The 23846-nt window shown below is 33.5% G+C and overlaps 1 protein-coding gene across 2 annotated transcripts in view; it reads right to left on the reverse strand.

Annotated features, from left to right (window-relative positions):
• Positions 1–23846, reverse strand: part of GPHN (gephyrin) — a 632089-nt gene that overhangs the window by 288803 nt on the left and 319440 nt on the right. For both annotated transcript variants that reach the window (XM_068543944.1, XM_068543950.1), the window contains exon 5: positions 15553–15647. In XM_068543944.1, coding sequence (XP_068400045.1) covers positions 15553–15647 — 95 coding nt within the window. The remainder of the gene's footprint in view (positions 1–15552; positions 15648–23846) is intronic.

The raw sequence follows: 23846 nt of genomic DNA on the forward strand, positions 1-23846 counted from the left end.
CCTTAACAGACACCTCACCAAAAAAGATATATAGATGGCAAGTAAGCACATGAAAGGAAGCTCAACATCACATGTTATCTGGGAAATGAAAATTAAAACAATAATGGGATATCACTACACACCTATTAGACAGCCAAAACTCATAACACTGCAACACCAAATGCTGGCAAGAATGTAGTGCAACAGGAACTTTGGGAGACAGTTTGACAGCTCCTTAGAAAATTAAACATATTCTTACCATACAATTTAGTAATTTTGCTCCTTAATATTTACCCAAAGGAGCTGAAAACTTATGTCCACACAAAAACATGCACGCAGATGTTTATAGCAACTTTATTCATAACTGCTAAAACTTGGAAGCAACCAAGATGTCCTTCAGTAGGTGAATGGATAAATAAATGGTGGTACATCAAGGCAATGGAATATTTTCAGTGCTAAAAAGAAAAGAGCTATCAAGCCATGAAAAGACATGGAGGAACTTTAAATTCATACTACTAAGTGAAAAAAAGCCAATCTGGAAAGGCTACACACTACATGATTCCAACTATATGACATTTCAGAAAAGGCAAAACTATGGACATAGTAAAAAGATCAGTGGTTGCCAGGCGTTGACAAGGAGGGAGGGATGAATAGGCAGAGCATAAAGGATTTTTAAGACAGTGAAAATACTCTGTATGATACCATAAAGATGGCTACATGTCATTATACATTTGCCCCAATGCACAGAATGTACACCACAAAGAGTAAACCTTAATGTAGACTTTTGGTGACTATGATACGTCAATGTAGCTTCATCAATTGTTAACAAAGGTACCACTCTGGAGGGGGATGCTGATAATGAGGAATAATTCTATACATGTTCATGAAAACCTGTACATAAACGTTCATAGCAACTTTGTTCATAACAGCCCTAAATTGGTAAAGACCCAGATGTCTTTCAATGGTGGAACAAACTGGTACAACCATTCCAGGGAACACTATTCAGCAATAAAAAAGAACAAAGTATTGATCCATGTAACAATTGGGTTGAATCTCTAGGGAATTATGCTGAGTGTAAAAAGCCAACCCCAAAAGTTACATACTGTATGATTCTAATTATATAAATTCTTGAAATGGCAAAATACAGAAATGGAAAACAGATTAGTGGTTGCCAAAGGTTAGAAAAAGAAGGCTGAGTGGGAGACAGTTGGCTGTGGAAATAAAAGGCAACAGGAGGGATCTTTGTGGGGATAAAATCGTTCTGTATCTTGACTATATCAATGTCAATATCCTGATTATAATTTTATGCTACAGTTTTACAAGGTGTTACCACTAGGAGAAACTTGATAAAGGGTACATGGGATTTCTATGTACTGTTTCTTACATTTGCATCTCAACCTACAATTATCTTTAAAAAGTTTTAATTAATAACCAATTTTTTAAAAATGTACTGAATTTTGTAGATGTAAATATTTTTATATGTAAATATCAGCCAAAGGTATACTAAGAGGTACACATTTATAAAATTTGAATATAAAAAACCAAGTGGTGTTCTACTGAGAAATTATTATCTGGGGAGATGTTTTGATGTATTTTAAATGCTTTAGTGAAAAAAAAAACATTTTATATGCTTTGTACTTGTCTTGCCTTTTTGTTTCTTTTTATTTTCTCCCTCCTTTCAGTGCCTTATTTTGATTGTTTTCCTCATTTCATTTCTTCCCTTTGCTTTTGAAAGTTATATCCATTCTTTTAGTGACTACCCTAACAATTTTAGCATGTACATTAACTTTAAAAAATTAATCAGTATCTTTAATCTCCTAGAAAAACCACAGGGCTTTTAGAATATTTAACTATAATCATATCAACCCAACTTACATGTTATTCTTTTCTTTTCTTTGACTCCCTCCCTCCCTCCTTCCTTCCTTCCTTCCTTTCATTTTTGGCTGTGGCAAGTCTCAGTTGTGGCACACAGGATCTTTGTTGAGGCATGCAGGATCTTTCGCCGCAGTGCGTGGGTTCTTCGTTGTGGTGTGCGGGTTTTCTCTTCTCTAGTTGTGGCACGCAGGCTCCAGGGTGCACAGGCTCTGTAGTTTCCAGCACGTGGGCTCTAGTTGAGGTGCGCGAGCTCAGTAGTTGTTGCATGCGGGCTTTGTTGCCCTGGGGCATGTGGGATCCTAGTTCCTCCACCAGGGATCTTACCCATGTCCCCTGAACTGCAAGGTGGATTCTTTACCATTGGACCACCAGGGAAGTCCCAATGTTGTTGTTTTCAAGAATTAGTTCCAGTGTCTTTTTTTCATCCATAAAGCAGACATTAACCATTGTTCCCTTTTCCTTCTTGAATCCTAACTCTTCAGCTGAGATAATTTTTCTTCTGCCAGAATATCCTTCAAATCTTTGAAGTGAAATTCTTTTGGTGATAAAATCTGCCCATTTGTCTTAGTAGGAAAATGACATTTTTTTTCCTCCCTCATAATTGAATGACAGCTTTGCTGGATGTGAAATTCATGGTTAAGAGATTTTCTTTCAGCACATTGAAGGTACTATTCCAGTATCTTCTTTTTAATTATTGTTATTGAGAGGTTAGCAATTAGTCAAATTGCTGTCTATATTTAGGTACTCTGTATTTTCTGTCTCCCCAATTTTATTTTTAAAGATTTATCTTCATAAAACTGAAATTTATGTTTGACAAAATACTATAAATAGTCTGCATGACTAATTAGAAAAAAATTACAAGTGAAGTTTAAAATCTTAACATATAAAAAAACTCATAAAATCAATAAGGAAACATATCAGACTAAAAATTGATACAGGATGTGAATATTCAACTAACAAATGAGGAAATATAAATAGTCAAAAAAAACACATGTAAAATGTTTAATATTGCTATTAAGCAATGAAATGTACAGGTAAATAATGACATACCATTTACTGCTTATCACAATCAGAAAGAATCAAATTTATAATGTCAAGATATAGAAAATTCCACTTTTTAAAACTTTATTGAAGTATAATTTACATACCATAAAATTCATTTTCCTGGAAATTTTTAATACCTATTTTTCTGTGGTATTTTACAGGGTTACTACCATGTGCATAGGTATAGGTTCCTTTTTATTCATCCTGATAAATATTTGTTTGGATTCCCAAATCTGCAGATTGATGTCTTTCAAGATTTTAAGATTACTTTTGGTATTATATTTCAACCATTTCCTTTCCTTCATTCTCTATTATCTCCTTCTGAACTCTATGTATATTTTATATTTTCTAACTCTATCCTCCATGCTTCTTAACTTTTCACTCATTTTTATGTTTCTGTCAACCTGAGCTGCATTCTGGATAATTTCTTCAAATAGTTTTATTTGGTTCCCCAATTCTCTCTTCAATTCTATATAATCTGCAATCTAATCCATCTATTAAGTTTTTAAATTTTCATATTATATTTTACATACCTACATGTATATTTAGCTCTTTTTCAAACTATTTGTTCCTCACATATAATTTTCAAGCTTCTTTTTTAGTTCTCTAAATATATTACATTTATTTATTTTTATTCTTTTGATAATACCAGGATTTTAAGTCTTTCAGGATCCAACTGTAGTCTCTCATCCTTAGAATGCCTTGATTCTTATGTTTTTTTGGTCAACTTTTATTCTGTATGTGTGACCTGCTAATTTCCTTAGAACTTTATCTATGAGAAATCTTTGAGATCTAGGTTGAAGTAGAATTCTTCCAGAGAAAATTTACTTCTGTCCATTGCTTAGATAAACATGCCCATTTTAAAATTGGGTTGCTTTTGCTTCTGGGTTGAAGTTCTTTATATATTCTGGATATTAAATATTTACCAGGTATGTGATTTGCAAATATTTTCTCCCATTTGGTGGTTGCCATTTTATTTTGTTGATAGTGTCCTTTGAGGCACAAAGATTTTAATGTTGATGAAATCCAGTTTATCTAGTTCTCCTTTTGTTGCCTGTACACTTAGTGTCATATTCAATAAAATGCTGCCAAATCTAAAGTCATGAAGCTTTTCCCCAACGTTTTCTTCCATGAATTTTATAATTTTAGCTCTCATATTTAGGTCTTGATCTATTTTGAGTTAATTTTAGCATATGGTGTAAGTGTCCAATTTCATTCTTTTGCATGTGGCTATCCAATTTTTCCATTACCATTTCTTTCTGAAGACTGTTTTTTCCTCATTGGATTGTCTTGGCATCCTTCTTAAAAATCATTTGACCCTATATGCAAAGGCTTATTTCTGTTTTTTCTGTTTTATTTCATTGGACTAAAAGTCAGACTTAATGCCACTACCACTGGTTTTTTTTTTCCCACTACTACTATTTTGATTATTGTAGCTTTGTAGTAAGTTTGATATCAGGGAGTGTGGGTCTTCCAATTTTGCTGAGGTTTATTCAATATTGTTTTGGCTATTTAGGGTCCCTTTAGAATAGTTTTTTTTTTTATTTCTGCAAAACAATATTGCTGTGTTTTGATAGGGATTGAATTAAATCTGCAGATTGCCTTGGGCAATATTAATATCTTAACAATATTAAGTCTTCCAATCCATAAACATGAGTGTATTTCCATTTATTTATGCCTTCTTTAATTTCTTTCAGCAAAGTTTTATAGTTTTCAGTGTACAAGTGTTTCACTTCCTTGATCAAGTTAATTACACAGTATTTTTTTGATGCTATTGTAAATGGAATTGTTTTCATAATTTCCTTTTTGCATTGTTCATTGTTAGTGTATAGAAACACAACTGATTTCTGCATGTTAATTATATTATCTTCAACTGTGCTGAATACATTTATTAGTCCTATTAGATTTTTTTTGGGGGGGGGGAATCTTTAGGGTTTTCTACTTTTAAGATCATGTCAAACAGAAACAAATTTACTTATCCTTTCCCAGTTTGGATATCTTTTATTTCATTTTCTTGCCTCATGCTTTGGCTACAACTTCCAGTAGTATGTTTAATGACAGTGGCAAAAGGAGGCATCCTGGACTTGTTCCTGCTTTAGAGGAAAAGCTTTCTCTTTCATCACTGAGCATGACGTTAGCTGTGTGTTTGTTTGTTTATTTATTTAAAGATAGTTTCCTTCTATTCCCAGCTTGCTGAGTGTCATTTACATGAAAACATGCTGAATTCTGTCAAATGATTTTTCTGCATCAACTGAGAAGATTTTTTTTTCCCTTTATTCGGCTACTGTAGTTTATCACATTGACTGCTTTTGTATGTTGTTACCCTTGCATTCTAGGAATAAATCCCTCTTGATCATGGTGTATAATCTTTTTGATATGCTGAATTTGGTTGTATTTTGTTGAAGATTTTTTTGCATCAATGTTCCTAAAGGATATTGGTCTGTAGTTTTCTTTTCTTGCAGTTCTTTGTCTTTGATCTGCACGCAATGTTGGCTTCACAGAATTAGTTAGGAAGTGTTCCCTTCTCTTCAGTTTTGGGGAAGAGTTTAAGAAGGACTGGTGTCTGTTTTTCTTTAAATGTTTGGTAGAATTCTCCAGGGAAGTCATCTGGTACAGGCGTTTGACTTGTAGGTAGGTTTTTGACCCTGAATAAATCTTCTTACTAGTTACAGATCTACTTGAATATTCTACTTTTATGTGATTCATCTGGGTAGATTTTGTGTTTGTAGGAACTGGTCCATTTTATCTAGGTTAGACATACAATTGTTTATAGTACTCTCTTATAGTCCTTTTTGTTTCTGTAGAAATTGGTAGTAACCCCTTCTTTTGTTTCTAAGTTTATTAACTTGAGTCATATCTCTTTTTTTTTTAGTCAATATAGCTAAAAGTTTTTCAATTCTGTTGATCTTTCTGAAGCACCAACGTTTGGTTTAGTTGATTTTCTCTATTGTTTTTCCACTTTCTCTTTTTTTTAACACTGCTTTAATCTTTATTATTTTCTTCCTTCTGCTAGTCTTGGCTTTGGTTTATTACTTTTTCTAGTTCCGTAAGCTGTAATGTTAGCTCGTTGTTTTTGAGATCTTTCCTTTTTAATGGAAGCATTTACAGCTATAACTTTCCCTCTTAGCACTGTTTTCTCTGATGAATCACTGAAATTTTGGTAGTCTGTGTTTTCATTTAAATTTGTCCATATATTCTAATTCCCCTCATGACTTCTTCTTTGACCAGTTGGTTGTTTAAGAGTGTACTGGTTTAATTTCCACATATTTGTGGATTTTCCTGATGTTATTGATTGTTGTTTTTTTTTTGGGCCACATTGCATGGCATGTGGGATCTTAGTTCCCTGACCAGGGACTGAACCTGCAGTGGAAGCGTGGAGTCTTAATCACTGGACTGCCAGGGAAGTCCCTGATGTTATTGATTTCTAACTTCATCGTTTTGTGGTCAGAGAATATACTTCAGATGACATTTACCTGTTTAAATCTATTGAGACTTATTTTGCAGCATAACATATGGTTTATTATAGGAAGTGTCACATGGGAACTTCAGAATAATGTATATTCTACTGTTGTTGGGTGGTATGTTCTTTATATGCCTGTTGGAGATAGCTGATTTGTGTTTCTCAACTCATATCTGCTTACTTATCTTCTGTTTGGCTTTTCTATCCATTACTGAAAGTAGGATACTGAAGTCTCCAACTACTATTGTAGAACCATCTATTTCTTTTCTTTATTTTAATAAATTTATTTACTTTATTTTTGGCTGCGTTGGGTTTTCGTTGCTGTGTGCAGGCTTTCTCTAGTTGCGGTGAGCAGCAGAAACTCTTCATTGCAGTGCACAGGCTTCCCGTTGCCGTGGCTTCTCTTGTTGCGGACCTTGGGCTCTAGGTGCGAGGGCTTCAGCAGTTGTGGCTCATGGGCTCTAGAGTGTAGGCTCAGTAGTTGTGGCACATGGGCTTGGTTGCTCTGTGGCATGTGGGATCTTCCTGGACCAGGGCTCCAATCCATGTCCCCTGCATTGGCAGGCGGATTCTTAACCACTGCACCTCCAGGGAAGCCCAGACCATCTATTTCTTCCTTCAATTCCGTCATCATCTATTTTTGTTATTTGTCTGTTATTAAGTATATAAATGCTTATCATTGTTGTATCTTCCTACTCAATTGAAACTTTTATTACTATATAAATATCTTGTCTCTTATAACCTTTTTTGATTTAGGATATTTAACCTTTTAAAATTTAAAGTCTATTTAGTCTGATAGTCGTATAGTCAACCAGCTCTTTTGGTTAATATTTGCATGAATATCTTTTTCCATCCTTTAACTTTCAATAAATTTGTGTCTTTGGATCTAAACCAAGAGTCTTGTTCACAGTATGTCATCAGATTATGCTTTTCTATCCATTCTGCCGGTCTCTATTATTTCATGGGAGAGCTTAATCCATTTACATTTAAAGTAATTACTGATAAGGCGGAACTTACTTTTGCCATTTTGTTAACTGTTTTCTATATGCCTTATAGCTTTTATTGTTCCTCATATCCCATATTAGTGTCTCTTTTTGAATTTAGTTGATTTTTTTTAGTGAAATATCTTAATTCCCTTCTCACTTCTTTTCGTGTATATTTTATAGCTATTTTCTTTGTAGTCACCATAGAAATTGCACTTAACATTCTAAAATTTAACAGTATAATTTGCATGTATACCAGCTTAACTTCAATAGCATTTAAAAACCCTCTTCCTAAACTGTTCCATCCTCATTCCCTTTCAGTTACTGTTGTCACAAATTACATCTTTATACATTGTGTGCTCCAAAACACTGACTAATAATTTTCTTATGCATTTAAATTGCAAAGATTTAAATAAAGAAAATAAAAAGTGGAATTACAAACCAAAATTTCAATAATACTAGTTTTTATACTTGTCCATATTTTTACCTTTATTGGAGATCTTTTATTTCCTCACAAGGCTTTCAGTTATTGTACAGTGTCCTTTTATTTCAACCTGAAGAACTCCTGCTAGCTTATTTTGTAGGGCGAATGTAATAGTAATGAACTTGCTCAGCTTCTGTTTATCTAGGGATGTCTTAATTTTTCCTTCTTTTAAAAAAAATAAATTTATTTATTTATTTATAGTTTTGGCCGCGTTGGGTCTTCATTACTGCACGTGGGCCTTCTCCAGTTGCGGCGAGCAGCAGTTACTCTTTGTTGTGGTGCATGGGCTTCTCACTGCGGTGGCTTCTCTTGTTGCAGAGCACAGGCTCTAGGTTTGCGGGCTTCAGTAGCTGTGGCATGCAGGCTCAGTAGTTGTGGCTCGTGGGCTATAGAGTGCAGGTTCAGTAGTTGTGGTGCACAGACCCAGTTGCTCGTGGGCATGTGGGATCTTCCCAGACCAGGGCTTGAACCCGTGTCCCCTGCATTGGCAGGTGGATTCTTAACTGCTGTGCCACCAGGGAAGCCCTCTCCTTCATTTTTGAGGGACAGTTTTGCCAGTTATAGAATTCTTGGTTGACAGTATTCTCCTTTCACTACTTTGAATGTTTCACTTCCATACCTGCTTCTGGCCTCCAATGTTTCTGATGAGAAATCAGCTTAAAATCTTTTGAGGATCTCTTGTATATGATGAGTGCCTTTGATCTTGCTGCTTTCAATATTCTCTGATTTTGGCTTTTGACAGATTGATTATTATATGGGCTTCTTTCAGCTTATCCTATTTGGAGTTTGTTTTGTATCTTGGGTTTGCAGATTTATATCTTCCATGAAATTTGGGAAGTTTTCAGCTATTATTTCTTCAAATAATCCTCTGCCCCTTTCTCTCTTTCTTCTCCTGGGATTCTCACAAAGCATGGTCTAATGGTGTTAGACCAAGAACTTAATGGTGTTCCACAGGTCCCTTAGGCTCTGTTCACTTTTATTCAATTTTTTTCCTTTCTGCTCCTCAGACTTGATAATTTCAATAGCCCTATCTTGAAGTTCACTGATTGCTTTTACTGAAACTGCTTCTGAATCCCTTTAGTGACATTTTTATTACAGTTGTATTTTTCAACTCCAGAATTTCTTTTTGCCTTCTTTTTATTTTTTATCTTGTTACTGATGTTTACATTTTACTCATATAATTTTCCTGATTTTGTTCGCATCTTTAGTAATTTGAGCATCTTTAAGACAATTGTTTGAAAAGTCTCTGTCTAGTAAGTTTACCATCTGGTCATCCTAGTCGGTCTTTTCTGTCAATTTTTTTTTTTTTCTTTTAATGGGCCAAACTTCTCTGTTTCTTTCTATATCTTGTGTTGTGTTGTTTTTGTTGTTATTGTTGAAAACTGGGTATCTGAATCTTGTAATGTGGTACTTCTGGAAATCCCATTCTTCCCTTCCCTGCAGGGTTTGCTATATTTTTGATTGTGGTAGAGTGTCTCTGTGTTGGGATCAGTCTGAGGTGTAAACCTAAGGCCAACTCAGGTCTTTTCTGAGCCTGCATTCCTCTTTGGGCATGTGCAATGGCTTTTTAAATTCCCTTATGTATGTGGTTGCTCTTGAGTGTCCTAATCCTTAAATGTCTGGCTCCCGAAAAGGGGAAAAGAGAAAAATGTAAGGGAAAAAAAAAAGGCACTGTCCCTTTAACTCCTCTTGAAGTCACTTCAGTTGGTGGGGGTTACAACAACGGCCACCTGCCTTTGTCCGTACCCCTATAATCAAAGCAGTAATCCACAAATAGAACCTAGATTCCTGATATTTGAACGACAAGGTCCTAATTGCCCACTCTGGCTCCCACAAGCAAGTTAGTGTGGCTGCCTGCCATGGGGTTGAGGGATTGGGGAGTGTATAGTTACTATTATTTTGGGCTGAAATTGACTAAAATTAACCATAGTTTACCAACTAAACCTACCCCTGGAAGCTGAAAGCCTTCGAATACACTCTAGATACCCAAAATTGTTATATCAGATTCTGTTAGTCCAACTGTTGTCTAGGTCAAGAAGTGGATTACTGGTACTTCCTCTCCATCATCTTCTGCCCAGCTCCCTTCTACAGCCTTTTATAAGCTAAGTATATTTGGTTTTAGGTTAAAAAATAGAAGCACTTCAAGATGGCAATACTGTTATTGTCAATTTTTATTTTAAATGATCCATGTTGTTTTAACATGTATTAAATAATACTAGGGATAACAATTCACTGATATAAAAATTTAAATCCAGTTATTTTTTCCTTAAAAAACTTTTAAACAATATTAGCATGAAACCATTTTTGGCACTGAATGGAAAAAGTTTACTCCTCCCCTATAGCAGTGCATGTGTTTGAGTGTTTATGTTCAGTTACTGACTAGATGAAGCTGAGATCAAATTGGTAATAATGGTAGATAGTGGGGCAAACTGTAAGAAAACAAGATTAGTCCTACTTCATATATTAAAAACTAACTAGAGACTTCATCTTCTATTTCATAAGATAGATATTATGGAAAATTCTATGTAACAAAAAAATAAGCTGAATATTTAAGACACAATTGAAAGATACGTTATGGAGTATTACGATGGTAAATCTCTTTATAAAATTAAAAACTCCTTATCACTTTTTCTTTTTATGAATTTAGATATTCATATGATAGTTTTTCTTAGTAAGTTAATCTATATAGGACCTCATAACATTTCCACGAGCTATGTGAAGGCACTAAAAAACTAAGTAGAGATCACAAATCAAGTTAATGACTGAACTGAGAATAAAACCAGGACAAATTATGTCTCAATGTGTAACCACAGTGGTTGCTCTATTATTGTCAATGATGCTTAGAAAAAAAAGTATCTGATCTCTTTAAAAAGTGAGTGAGGCATAAATTACAGATTTGGGGAGCTTATATGCTGAATTTTTGTGGGCAGTTCAATTAGCTACTGGGACTGGAAGTGCTAAATCTAGCTGAGTAAATTTCCCAAGGTCACATGGATAGTAAATGCTAGTAAATGCTAGGATATAAACTCAGGGATCTGATTTTAAAAATAGAGCTCTTTTTCTGTTGGTGTTGACCAACATAGTAGAACCTTAACTATGGGTCTGTCTCCTACTAAATGTGGACAGAAAATCAAAGAGTGACTACCTGAGAACTCTGAACATAAACAATAGCAGGCAAACTGGGGACTGAAGTCAGAACTTGAGTCAATAACCCTTAAGGGGGCTAATTCCAGTTACAGAGCTGTACTACTGCGATCATGACGGTGCAAGCGCTAGAACCCAGTGAGAAGACCTATCTCTCTGGCTAAAGTGTAAAAGCTTGGGTGAGAGGAAGCTCTGTTATTTATTTATTTATTTTTCCTTTTCTTTTGCCCTTGCCCTGAAGGTGGTCCAATTGTGTGGAATTGCATAATAGCACGGGGGATTAATACTCTACAAGAAATATCATCTATTCCCAGTTCCTTTAGCCAGAAGCTATTTCTTATAGAGTATTAACTGGGAACTGCAGAGTGTAGGGAAATTCTTAGAGAGGAGAGAGCTGGAGAAGGCAGATTCCTTAATTCTGCGAATGAACTGACACAAGTTCCAGGCTCACTCCTGAGCTAAGCACATGTAACAGACCCAAAGAATTATAAGAAAGGCTTTTAAAAACATAAGTAAAATATACTCCACTGCCCACATCTCAGGCTAACTCCTGAATGGTTCATGTGCTGGGCAGACCCAGACAGTATAGCAAAGGCTGAATCACCATCCACATAAGGTGAGACAGAATTTTCAATCTGAATCCAATCAGCTTGATTCCTGAAACAAATGAACTAACTAACTAACTAACTAACTCTCTCCAGAGGATTTTAACAGAGTCCAGAGTCTTAAAAGATAATACTCAAAATGTCCAGGGTACAACCCAAAATTACTCAACATAGAAAAGAATCAGGAAAATCTGAGCACTTCTCACAGAAAAAGAAAATCAACAGATGTTAACTCCAAGGTGATTCAGATACGGGAATTGTTAGAAAAATAATATTAAGCAGCTATTATAACCATTCTCCTTTTGAAATAAATGCAAAGATAAAAATTCTTAGCAAAGAAACAGAACCATAAAAAAGCAGCTGAATAGAAATTTTAGAACTGAAAAAATACTGTATCTGTAATTTTAAAATGCACTAGAGGGACTTCCCCAGTGGTCCAGTGGTAAAGAATCCGCCTTCCAATGCAGGGAACGCGGGTTTGATCCCTGGTCGGGGAATGAAGATCCCACATGCCACGGGGCAACTAAGCCTGTGTGCCACAACTACTGAACTTGCGCACCTCAATGAGAGAGCCGGCGTGCCGCAAACTACAGAGCCCATGTGCTCTGGAGCCCACGCCACAACTAGAGAAGAGAAAACCCACACGCCACAACTAGAGAGAAGCCCGTGCGTCACAATGAAGAGACCGTGTGTAGCAATGAAAGATCCTGTATGCCTCAGTGAAGATCCGGCATGCTGCAACTAAGACCCAATGGAGCCAAATAAATAAATAAGTAAACAAATATTTTAAAAAATTCACTAGATAGGCTCAAAGGCAAAATGAAGAGGAAAGAGGAAAAATGTCAGTGAACTTGAAGACAGATTAATAAAAACAATCTGAAGAATAGAGTAAAAATGAATTAAAAAAGTGAACATCAGAAACCTGTGATATGTTATCAAAAGATGTATAATTCATATCACAAAAGTACCAGAAGAAAATGAGAAAGAGATTGGTGCAGAAAAAGAAAAATCTGAAAAATAGCTACAGATTTCCCAAATTGGGTTAAAGACATAAGCTTACAGATTCAAGAAGCTCTTTTAACCCAAAAGGATAAACTCAAAGAAAACCACACCCAGATACATAATAATCAAATTGTTGAAATCAAAAATAAAGAAAAAATATCTTCAAAGCATCCAGAGAAAAAAATCATACATATAAGGGAATATCAATTCAAAAGACTGTGGATTTCTCCACAGGAACCATGGAGCCAGAAGAGAATAGAATAACATTTTTTTAAATGCTGAAAGGAAAAAATTGTCAATCCATAATTCTATATCTAGTGAAAATATCCTTCAGGAATAAAGGTAAGATAAAGACATTTCCAGATGAAGGAAAGCATTAAAAGGTTCTGCCAGCAGACTTGCTCTAAGAACTAGAACTCTGAACAAATAACAACACAACAGTGATCAACACTTAAACTTACTATGAATCAACTGTTCTGAGCACTTAAATGGACTAGTTTACTTAATGCAAGAAGGCTGGTACTACTAACATCCTCATTATAGACATGAGAAAAAAAAAGATGTTATGTAGCTAGTAACAGAGCAAGAATAGAACCCAAGCAGTCTGAGTTCAGAGATGACGCTATTAACCTTTACTTGATGCAATCTTCCAACTTACTTGTACAAAAAAACCTGGAAAACTGGAAGATATTAAGTTAACCAAGCAGATGAAAACCATTTAAACAGATTTAGTAATTTAAAAAATTATTTTTATTTAATGCTGCTCTCTAGAGATAAAAATAGGAAGGCAAGGCACCAACTTGATGCATTACTTAACTTTGAAAAAAAATTCTATTACAGCTAGGATGAAACACTGAGTTATCAATAGTAACCATAACAAGAAACATTTTTTTGAGTACCTACTATGTGTCAGAAATTGTTTTGGGGCTGAGGATATAAAATGAATAAGATAAAGCTGCTGTTCTTAATACAAATTTGGATTTTATACAAATTAGGTAAAACAGACAAGAAAGTAAATACTTACAATATCACATGTGTTATAATATAAGCATGTACAAAGCCCCAAGTACATACAAGGTAAAAATGCTAAACAAAGGAAGCATCAATCTAATCATGGCTGTCTAAAAAATTTTTTTAAACGATTTGAAAAGCACCAAAAAGTAAACATTAAGGGAAATGGTCCACAATTCCCTTTTCCATAGCTCATGCCAACTACTATCTCTGTTTCAAATTTGTAAATAAACTCTCAGTTCAATAGGAAATGAACATAAAGAAAAGCCAGAAGAATCTGGCTGTGTATACCATGTGTATATAGAATCTGGTTGTGTATACTATGTTGTGTATGCTTTAGTTTTCAAAGCCTTCAGCCTAAAGGTGATGGACTTATTCCAAAATACTTAAAATCAGCTCCTGCTAACTTATTTCCCATTCACTCAGCAGTCCACTGTTCAGTAATTATGGGGATTCAGAAGGCAGAGGAGAAATTAATCCAGAAAAATCTTTCAATAAGGTGAAAGTGCTATTTCTATACTAGATCAAGAAACCTATATCCAATTTAAAGTGTTACCTTAGCAGTTGTAAGGAACAAGTTCTCCAGATAAACTGGGGATCCTGAAGGTAAGGACCATTTCTTACTTTTCTTTCCATACTTATATCCCTAATGGTTAATACAAGGCCTGGCAAATAGAGTATTATTATGTCTGTTGAATTAGATTTTTATTATAAAATAATTAACAAGAGATAATGTTTAATTCTTTCTTGACTATATTCCTTGAATGCCAAGAAAGAGTTCTTTTATGTTCAAAGACTACTACTTAATTCCATAGAGAAGAGGGACCAAATGTGACCTTTGATCTCCTACGGTCAGGTAATATAATTAAGGGTTAAAAAAAGAACAGCATAAAAGAATCAATGTGAGTTCATTAAAGACCAGCGTGGACTTTTAAATTCAAAATCTCTATCAAGCTACTTTAGTTCTTTTTTTGCTCTTATTAAAATGAAATGTTATAATATAGTATTTGTAACAGGGAAGAAAATACAGTTAACTAATGACCCATTCACATTTCCCTGTAGCTGTGCTTCAAGTGGCTGACATTTATGCGATACAAACTTAGTCTAAGTAACAGAAAGAGCATTATAACTCATATTCTATGCACTCAATAGATATATTTACTTTTATATTCACATTGCACACAGGATCAATAAATGGCTATAAATAATGATTGTGAAACCCTGCAATTATAAAGTTGCTGTGTATTTTCTAGATTGCTCTGAAATCAACTGTATTAATCAATGGTCATTAAATCAACAGATTCTCACTAAGTTGATATTTCTGTCTTTAACGTAAGTGATGTATGTTGTTCTCATTAAAGGGGATTTTAATCTAAGAATTGCTAAAATAAAAACAAATAAATAACTAAACCATCAAATTGAGGATGGATGTCACCATGTAGGTCAACAAAGGCATAGTTTTAAATATACTAATTTAATATACTAGTAATATATTACTGACTGAGCTTCTTTTCATGACCACACATCAATATGCCTATTTACAAATTGAACTAAAGCTCCTAACTTGTAAAAACTTATTAAAAAAGACTCTACTGCTTAGTTTTACTAAATTAGTATTTAATGACAACTAAGGGAAATTAATTGATGATTATAATCACACAAAAAAAGAATATTTTACATCTTAATAAACTGGACTCTTCTTGGGGTTATAATTGATAACTTTTAGCAGTAATACAATATTTTTTAAAAGTTTCAACACAATATGCAAAAACAAACAAACAAAAAAGAACTTGAAAGAAACCGTGGCCAATATTTAACTAGACAGGATACTGAGACTCATAACTCTGGGAAATAAGGGGGGCAAAATTAAGTGGTATGACTGAAGTTTCTTAGGTTTATCAGTCTATTGTAGTGATTAGTGGTATGGAATTAATTTTCTTTGCAACATGTTGGTGACTTTCTTACCTAGAGAGCATGCCCAGAGGTGTAACATTAAGTGATCCCATCAGCATTGCCAGGGCCATCCCTGGCGCTTCCCGTTCTATTACTTCTTTTGTGGCCTGTAATTAAAGATTAAATAGCAGACTGAGTGAAATTAACCAAAAATAAGGAAGGCAGAGTAGTAAAATTAACTTAATTATAAATCATGCTATCTACAAACCATACTTAGTAGTTCTCCAAATATTTTTTTTAAGGCATCAAGACTCAATTCTTTGGGACCACTGAATAAAAGATGAGGACCAGAACATCAAGGGAGCTTTTACATTAGCAGACCTTTCTTATCCCTTACAATTCAGAAGTATTTAATAGAAATCTCATCTTGCCTAAAAACCTATATTTTAAAATTAAGCCTCAGAATGCTATAACAGCTCAATAGATTTTCACAGAATAAGAAATCTGGGTAGTTTTCTTTGTCTATTACTCTTGAAATAATTAGTCCGTAAAAACCTGAGATCACCTTGTATCTCTCCTAGCTCTATGATTTTATGATATAATAAATGGAACTCAAGAAATCATCAAGTCAACTTTCCCCATAAATTGGGTAGAAGAAAAACTCTAGATTTACCATTTCCATATCTTCAATATAAATGAACTATCTGATTGTTTTTAAAAAAGAATTAATGAAGTGATAGGCTTTAACTATATAATAGAAGTTTTAAGATAGGGTATTCTTAAGACAAGTGTGGTTAAACCTCGAAAAGGTACTGAAGGGGGCAAGAAAATTTCATTTTCTAAAGGTCAATGAAAATAGGCATATATTTATAATAATGTGATGGTAAAGATATGTTTTAGGCTAAAGTTGGGAGTGAAACACATGATTTAATCCATTTCTAATCCTCTTTCTACATATGTAGCAGGTTACAATAACTGGGAGCAACACAGGAAGAAAGCTTGCAAAATAAAGTATTACAGTAAATAAGAAGAAGGCAAACAAAATAAAAAGTAAGTTATGGAAAAATATAGTGAAAGATTGATAGTTCAATATTTCATTAGAAGTCGAGTGATCGTCCTAAGTAAAATCACTGCTCTAGGCAAAATTTAGGATGGTAAATGTCTCATCTAGACTAATAACCTAAATTTTAAAATGAAGCCTCAGATTGTTATAATAGCTCAATAGATTTTCATAGAGTAAGAAATCTGGGCAGAGCAGTTAAAATGCATCAAGTATGTGTTACATGCCAGTTGATGTTATAAATAAACTTCTAAGATGCATATAAATTAGTTAATCCCTTATAATTATATAGAATAAAGGATTACTGGAATTGATGTAATCTACTGGTTCACTGAATCCCAGCATAATGCAATATTTAACAATGTCAGAAATTTTAAAGGAAAATTAACACTACCATAATGCTTTTCAACAAAACCTGCTTTAAAAATAAAGGGCCAGCAGGAAGGAGAAAAGGACATTCTTAAATTTCTAAGTTTGGGAGTTAACTACTTTCATTAAAATATCAATATATAGCTGAAAATTGTTGAGCTAGTGTTATATATAATCTATCCCATGTTTTCCAAATTTAATAAATCCGATATGATTTTGAGGTCTCTGAGAAGAAACACTATTTCCATGTTAAAATTGCTTTACTGAAGTTTACAACTTCTTCTTAGGGACCTTAAAATCTTAGAGCCCTAAAAATCAACAAAGGGATGTTACTGAGAACAATCTTAAAACAGCTCTTTGTATAGGGTTAATATTGATTTCCTTATCTGTTTGAAAAAGTCACCTAAGCAATGTCTGACATTTAATGAATTTGGGGGTCCACATAAAGATGATATACTCCAAAGTATAGTAGCACACTTTATTTAAGGACAAAGGAAGAAGAAATCAACAGAGAAGTGACAGAGGAAGTCTTTCACTTACATACTTCAAAGCACAGCATTTATCCATCCATACAACAAATACTTATTAAGCACCTACTATGTACTAGGTGGTATTCTATGCAACGATGTTGAAGTAGTGAATAAAACTTGTAAGAGTGTGTAAACTCAGTTATCTAGTACATGAAAAACTCAATTGACAAATTACATATGAGAATTACCTAAAAGAAATGTAATTCATTCATTTTTCGAGATCCTCTAAAATATACCATTGGACTTGGCCAGACCACAGTGGTCTACCTGAAAAGGCTCATCCACTTTTAAAAGAATTGTTTCACTGGACTTTGCTTTTATGGTATGCAGGTGGATACAATTAAATGGCTCAGTGAAACTCATATTTATTTTAGCGAGTATTTGAGGCCATTGCTCACCACACTGTACTGAGGTCCTCTTTAGGAGGACCTGTAGGAGAAATTTCCTCTTAAGTATTACAACTAGGAATGGGGTACACTTCTGTGACACCAGTTTGTTTTTAAAATTATGATGAATGTGAATCAAGTTACCTTTGAGAAGAGAGACAAATTTATGAATATTTTTTTAGTAGGCTTACTGAATACAACCCAATTTCATCTTATTTTTTCCTTGCCCTATTTTTCCACATTTATCTTATTAAAAGTTCTGTTGTGTTTTATGTATTTGGTTAAACCACCCTAAATACTTTTTAGGGTATTAGTAAATATATGGATAATAGACGGATGAATGAATGTATGTATTCTTACACAGGGGTCTTCATCTTTTTCCAAACATAATTTAGGGAGGACAGTTAATTCCTTCTGAAGACTTTCCAGACAATGTTGGCCTATAGACATAAATCTTGTACAGCATAGAACATAAGAGGAAAATATATATTGTGGTGATGCCACTAAAAGGCATTGGCGTTGACAGGGGTGAGTGAGGAGGGAGACCCTCTCTAGGACTAGACACAAAGCAACGCTTTTGCTATATATTCCTAAATAATGCACAAATATAGTCTTTCTTACATCTATATCAAATATATCTTTTCCATAAAACATCAGAACCATTCTATTTACTTTTTATTTTCTCTTCTTCTGTTTGGTGTAGCAAAAAGATCACCATCTGTGAAGTCAGACAATACCACCATACAATTAAGGTCTGGAAGGTAAGGACTGGATCTGTTGAAGCACCTACCATAGTGTCCAACATACAGAACGTGCACTCAATAAATATTTGTTGAATAAAGGAGTGAATAAATGAACCAATATAGGCTTGAAACCCGGCTTTATCACTTAGTTGCTCTGTGAATTAGAACAAAATATTTAATCTCTCTGAGCTTCAGTGTATTTATGAATAAAATGGAGCTAATAATAAAGCATACCTACATTTTATGAGAATTAAATGATGTAAGTAAATCACCTAGCATAGAGTAGGTATTCAATACATGCCAATTTTCTCTATGCCTCTGCTTTCCAATTACATCCTTGCAGTTTTGATTATACCAGTTAGAGAAGAGAAATAATACAAAAATCCAGAAACCAAACCTAGAAACAGTGGTTGAGAACCAAAGATGAGGAGAAAGACAACAGAGAGCAAGAACCTAAATGTAAGAACATTGACAAGTTGAGGGCAGGAAGAAGAATACTGAAATAATGGTATCTAAAGGGAAGAAACAGCCAAATGAGATGGAAATTGGTAGATGGACAGGAGGGCAAGAGCTGGGTGAAAACATCTGTAAACCGTAAATGGAGAGGCTCAACTAGAAGGCAAAGAGCAAGAGAATAAAAGTTAGTTTAGAATAAAATGAGAAAAAACTATCTGTCTAACTTACTAGAAAATCCAAACAGAAGAGTGGTTTTAACAAATGTAGCTTTATTCCTTCAATCATATACATTAGGATGACAAGCACAGATAAATGAAGGTTATCAGTACTTGTTAACAAGTAGATAACAAGCAATCATTATCAATTGACTATTCATAATCAATGGCAAAAAAAGATGCCATTAAGTTTGAAATCCTTTTTTCTTAATTAGTTTCATTCCGTTTCCCACTTTTTTTTTTATAAATTATTAATTTGATTACCAAATTCTTTTTTTCCTTGAGCAATAGTAGAAATTTATATTCTTACTTCAGATATAACCTTTTTTGGACTAGTAGATTCCAAAATAATGGGGTTTAATTGGATTTAGCTATACTCTTTAAATAAGACATTTTATTTTTAACTGCTAAATACTTTCTAAACTTTGAAGGTTGCAATCTCCTATGCAAAATCACTTATTGTGATTTTTTCTTTTACCCTTGACACTTTGAAGATAACATGAAAGTCAGAAAGATTCTTCAAAGACTACTCAAGTTGCAAAAAAGAGTGTCATAAACAATGATTCTATAAGCCCAGGGAACTTGTCAATGAAGTTCAGGTCCATTTTTAACCTTCATAGAAAAAATTACCTTAAAAAACGTTATTGCTAAAAGTCAATGATGTTTAAGTACGCACAGGCCAAACAATAGTTAAATGTAAATGTGCAGAAATTTCTTGTATGCGTGGTGGTGGTGAAAAAGCACTTAGTATAGTGCTTTTATTTTTACAGACATACTTTTATTAACAGGTATAATTTATGCATTAGTATTTACATGCTTGTTACTTGACCATGTAGATTTAATATAATTTCCTCCTAACAACTACTACAGTGCCCTCTGCTGATTAAATAATCTTAAATAACAAAGACTATCTTTGAAACACTATCTAACGGGTACTAATAACCTTGTTAAGCTATCAAGGTGGGATATGATTAGAGCCATGGTTCTCAAACTTTAGTGTGCATCAGGATCTCCTAGAAACCTTGTTAAATGCTGATTGCTGGGCCACACCCAGAGATTTTGATCCAGAATGTCTGGCTAGGGTCTCAAATTTTGCATATCTAACAAGTTTCCAGGTTATGCTTGTGGTGCTGGTCAGAGGACTACACTTTGAAAAACAGACAGCAGACAGAAGGAATGAGGTAGATTAATGATAATGTACACAACTTGTTCTAATATTCATAATCACCTTATATTCAACTTCGTAAAATAGATTGAAATAAATGTGAGGATCCTTCATTGGAGCAAAATATAGACCTAGTGAGGAGATAAATTAGGTAAAAACAGGCAGTTTAATGACAGCCAATCAAACTTTCCTGACTCTATCCATTAACGTCAGCCAAGTACATTTTCTTGACTCAAACACATAAATTTTATTTTATACTTTAATAAAAGGTTATAATAAACAAACAATTCAGATCTTGTCCCTATAAGTATCCTATGGTACAGAGAAGCTATCTTTAATATATTTTTTTCTCAGGACTATACATGATGAATAACTCATAGGGATGTTCAAGGAACACCAGCTATAAATTTACTCTTTTCTCTCCTCATTTAAGAAGCAGAGCAGAGTGGAAGTAAGAGTCGCAGTATTATAAGGGCAGTCTTTAATTTATTCCAATTAATTAAAAACATTCACATACAGATTTTGTTAATTTTATATTACTAATTACAAACACCTTTCAACTAATCATGTCATTGTATCGTAACAGTGTGACTAAGTGGTTAAAGACTACTGCTACAAAGAAGAAGCTGCAACTAAGTAATGAAAATAGTTATTCCAGTTTTACTTGAGAGATATGAGTGTATTGGTAATGTATTTATCTTCCTTGGAGCTTTAGCCTTCTTAAATATTTACATCTTTTTCCACTCTTGGAAGAAGCAGAAAGCTTTTCAAAATGGAGCTACTCCATTTTGTTTTTCAGTTAAAGTGGTACAATATTTAAGTAAGATCTGGTTATAATGAAAGATCAAAGGAGACAGTATAATTATAGAGAAAGACACAAAAAAATAAAAATAAAAATTTAAGTACTTCAGGCAATTTCATTATCCATTCCATTCAAAGAACATGTACTCTGCAGTGAGCTTGAGATGCTGAGTGAAGAGTCTACTGTTTCCATTGTTCATCTCAACCCTTATTAAATAACCAAGTTGAGTATATGTATAGCAGTGAGTACTCCAAAGTTTTATAATTTCTTTACCCAGTGAGTACTTTTTCATATTATTTTCCTCATTTATCTAAATACTGATAGTCAAATTATCAAACAAAAAATCAGGGAACTCAAATGAGTGAATTATTTTTTATAAGAGATTTTCACAAGAACAGCACTTATCTTTATAGTCTACTTATAAATTGTACTACTTTATATCTCATTCCAGAAAAAGGTGAGAAAATAGTGGTATTTCTATGGATTATTAGCATTTTTATATATGCATTATACTTTTATTCATTTTTGGCACTATGTGAAAAATAATAAAGTTCTCCTTTATTGTAGGTTGTTGGTTACATGTGCTTTAATCTATAGAGAAGAAAATGTTATTCATTCATGTTCTTCAAAAGTTGATATATAGATATGGAAAAATATCCTGTTTCTCAAATCTGAAGAAAGATGAAGTAGAAAGATGATCCAATTTGAAATTGTACTGAAAGGCTGTTGTCTGGTCAGTTAACTGGTGAATGTATAACCCAGCTTCTTTACTCCAGCTACTTTGGAATTTTGTTTTTTTAATGTGGTTAGTGGTGTATAATATAAGTAGAAACATAAGAGCTACCTGAAAAAATCTATACATTGGATTTCCACTCTATTGATGGTCACACATAATTACTTGGTTTACTTTTAAAGCAGTGTAAGTTTTTAATGTTCATATAACAACATAATTTAAGCCATTCTTAAACATCTTAATTGAGAATAAAGGAAATAAGCTCCTACTTTAGACTTATAAATACTATTTGCAAATGACTCACTGCCAGTTGATTTTAGAAAATCTAAAACTTTGCTCTTTTGCCTTAAGATACAATAATTCTCACTGGTGGCCTCTTTAGAAAGTATCCACATTAGAAACACGTAATTATCACATCTGAAGTTCTCTTGCAACAAAACTAGATTCTCACCAAAACAGACACATGTGAAAAAGTGAGAGGAAGAAATAGGTGAGGTAAAGGAAAAAGAGTGAGTGGAAGAACTGCTAAGAAAAGAGAAAAACCAAAAACAGCTCATTCCTATTTTAAATATTATTATAAGGTGTTGCATTTTGTCTTCTCATACCACCCTCAGTTTTAAAATTACAGGCCAACTGGGAAAGATGGAAATGAGTACAGTACTTCCTAAAAGCAAAGAAATCCAATATTGCTGTTGTCTTGTGATAAGCTTAACTTAGGAGAAGTTCCAATAGTAAAGATGAGAGCAAAATCCATACACATTAAGTATCTGGAGGCTATGACATGCTGTAGCTTGAATTAAATAACTTGTTCTCTTACGGTTTTGCTCATCTAAAGATGGATTTTAAAGCTACTAACCTCTCACTTTATGATCAGGCTTTTTATTCATCATCTATAACCTAATAGTCCTTCATTATTCACATATTAAATAAATATAAGCTTTGGTTCTTATGCCTCCAGAAATTTATCTCTCAGTTTTCCATTTGTAAAAAGGGGTAATAATATTTGTTATCCATCTTATAAAACTAAATTGTTAACACTATAAAGCAATTTTAGTTAACTAAAAGGATGTCATAATATTTATAATGCTAGTATGATAACATTATATACAACATAAATTTATAATGCTGTGAAAAAGCTCTTATTTCTCTTATTGCACTGGAGAGCTAAACATGAATACTATTATTTAGCAACATAATTTAATAATAGAAATATTCACATCAGAATGTTTTATTTATGGTGCCTTTCTTACAAAACATCTATAGATATTCTCTGTTTAAACACAACATATTCCTATATTACATAATACAGAGGAGACATATTTTATTATCTTTTTGTAAGTGAAGAAATAGACACACTAATAAATTCTATGAATAATGCAAAGCCACACAGTAAATCAATAAAACTTAGGCCTGTAGACTCCAATTCTGAAATTAATCCATTAAATCTATTATATGTTTTCAGTTTACAAGGTACTATACCCTATTCAGACGTAGGAAGGATCTTTGTACTTTGCTTAAATGCGATAGAACATAAAAATGCTCAGTATCATTCCTAACACGTAGCAAGTGTTTAACAAATGTTGAATACTATGATTTGTACTAAAACAAAAGTCTAAAGTCACTTATGTCATACAAGTTGCTGTAATGGACTACAGTCAAAGCAACTGTGAAAATTGAATAGTTCAACCAGAAGCAGTACAGAATAGACGTTACAGGCACGTTTGTTTTTGAATGTGTGTGAATTACCAGATGTCTGAAGAATGCAATATGCTAGCAATAATCTTGAAAACTTAATGAAGATTTATCAAGAAACAGCAGTTTTGGAGATACCAATGACCAGGAATATAGCCTTGGACATTACCATAAAACCTCCAAAGTAAACTGGGAAAAGAAAATGAGAAGATTAT

The sequence above is a fragment of the Eschrichtius robustus genome, chromosome 1 (genome assembly GCF_028021215.1).
Source record: "Eschrichtius robustus isolate mEscRob2 chromosome 1, mEscRob2.pri, whole genome shotgun sequence".
Classification (NCBI taxonomy): Eukaryota; Metazoa; Chordata; class Mammalia; order Artiodactyla; family Eschrichtiidae; genus Eschrichtius; species Eschrichtius robustus.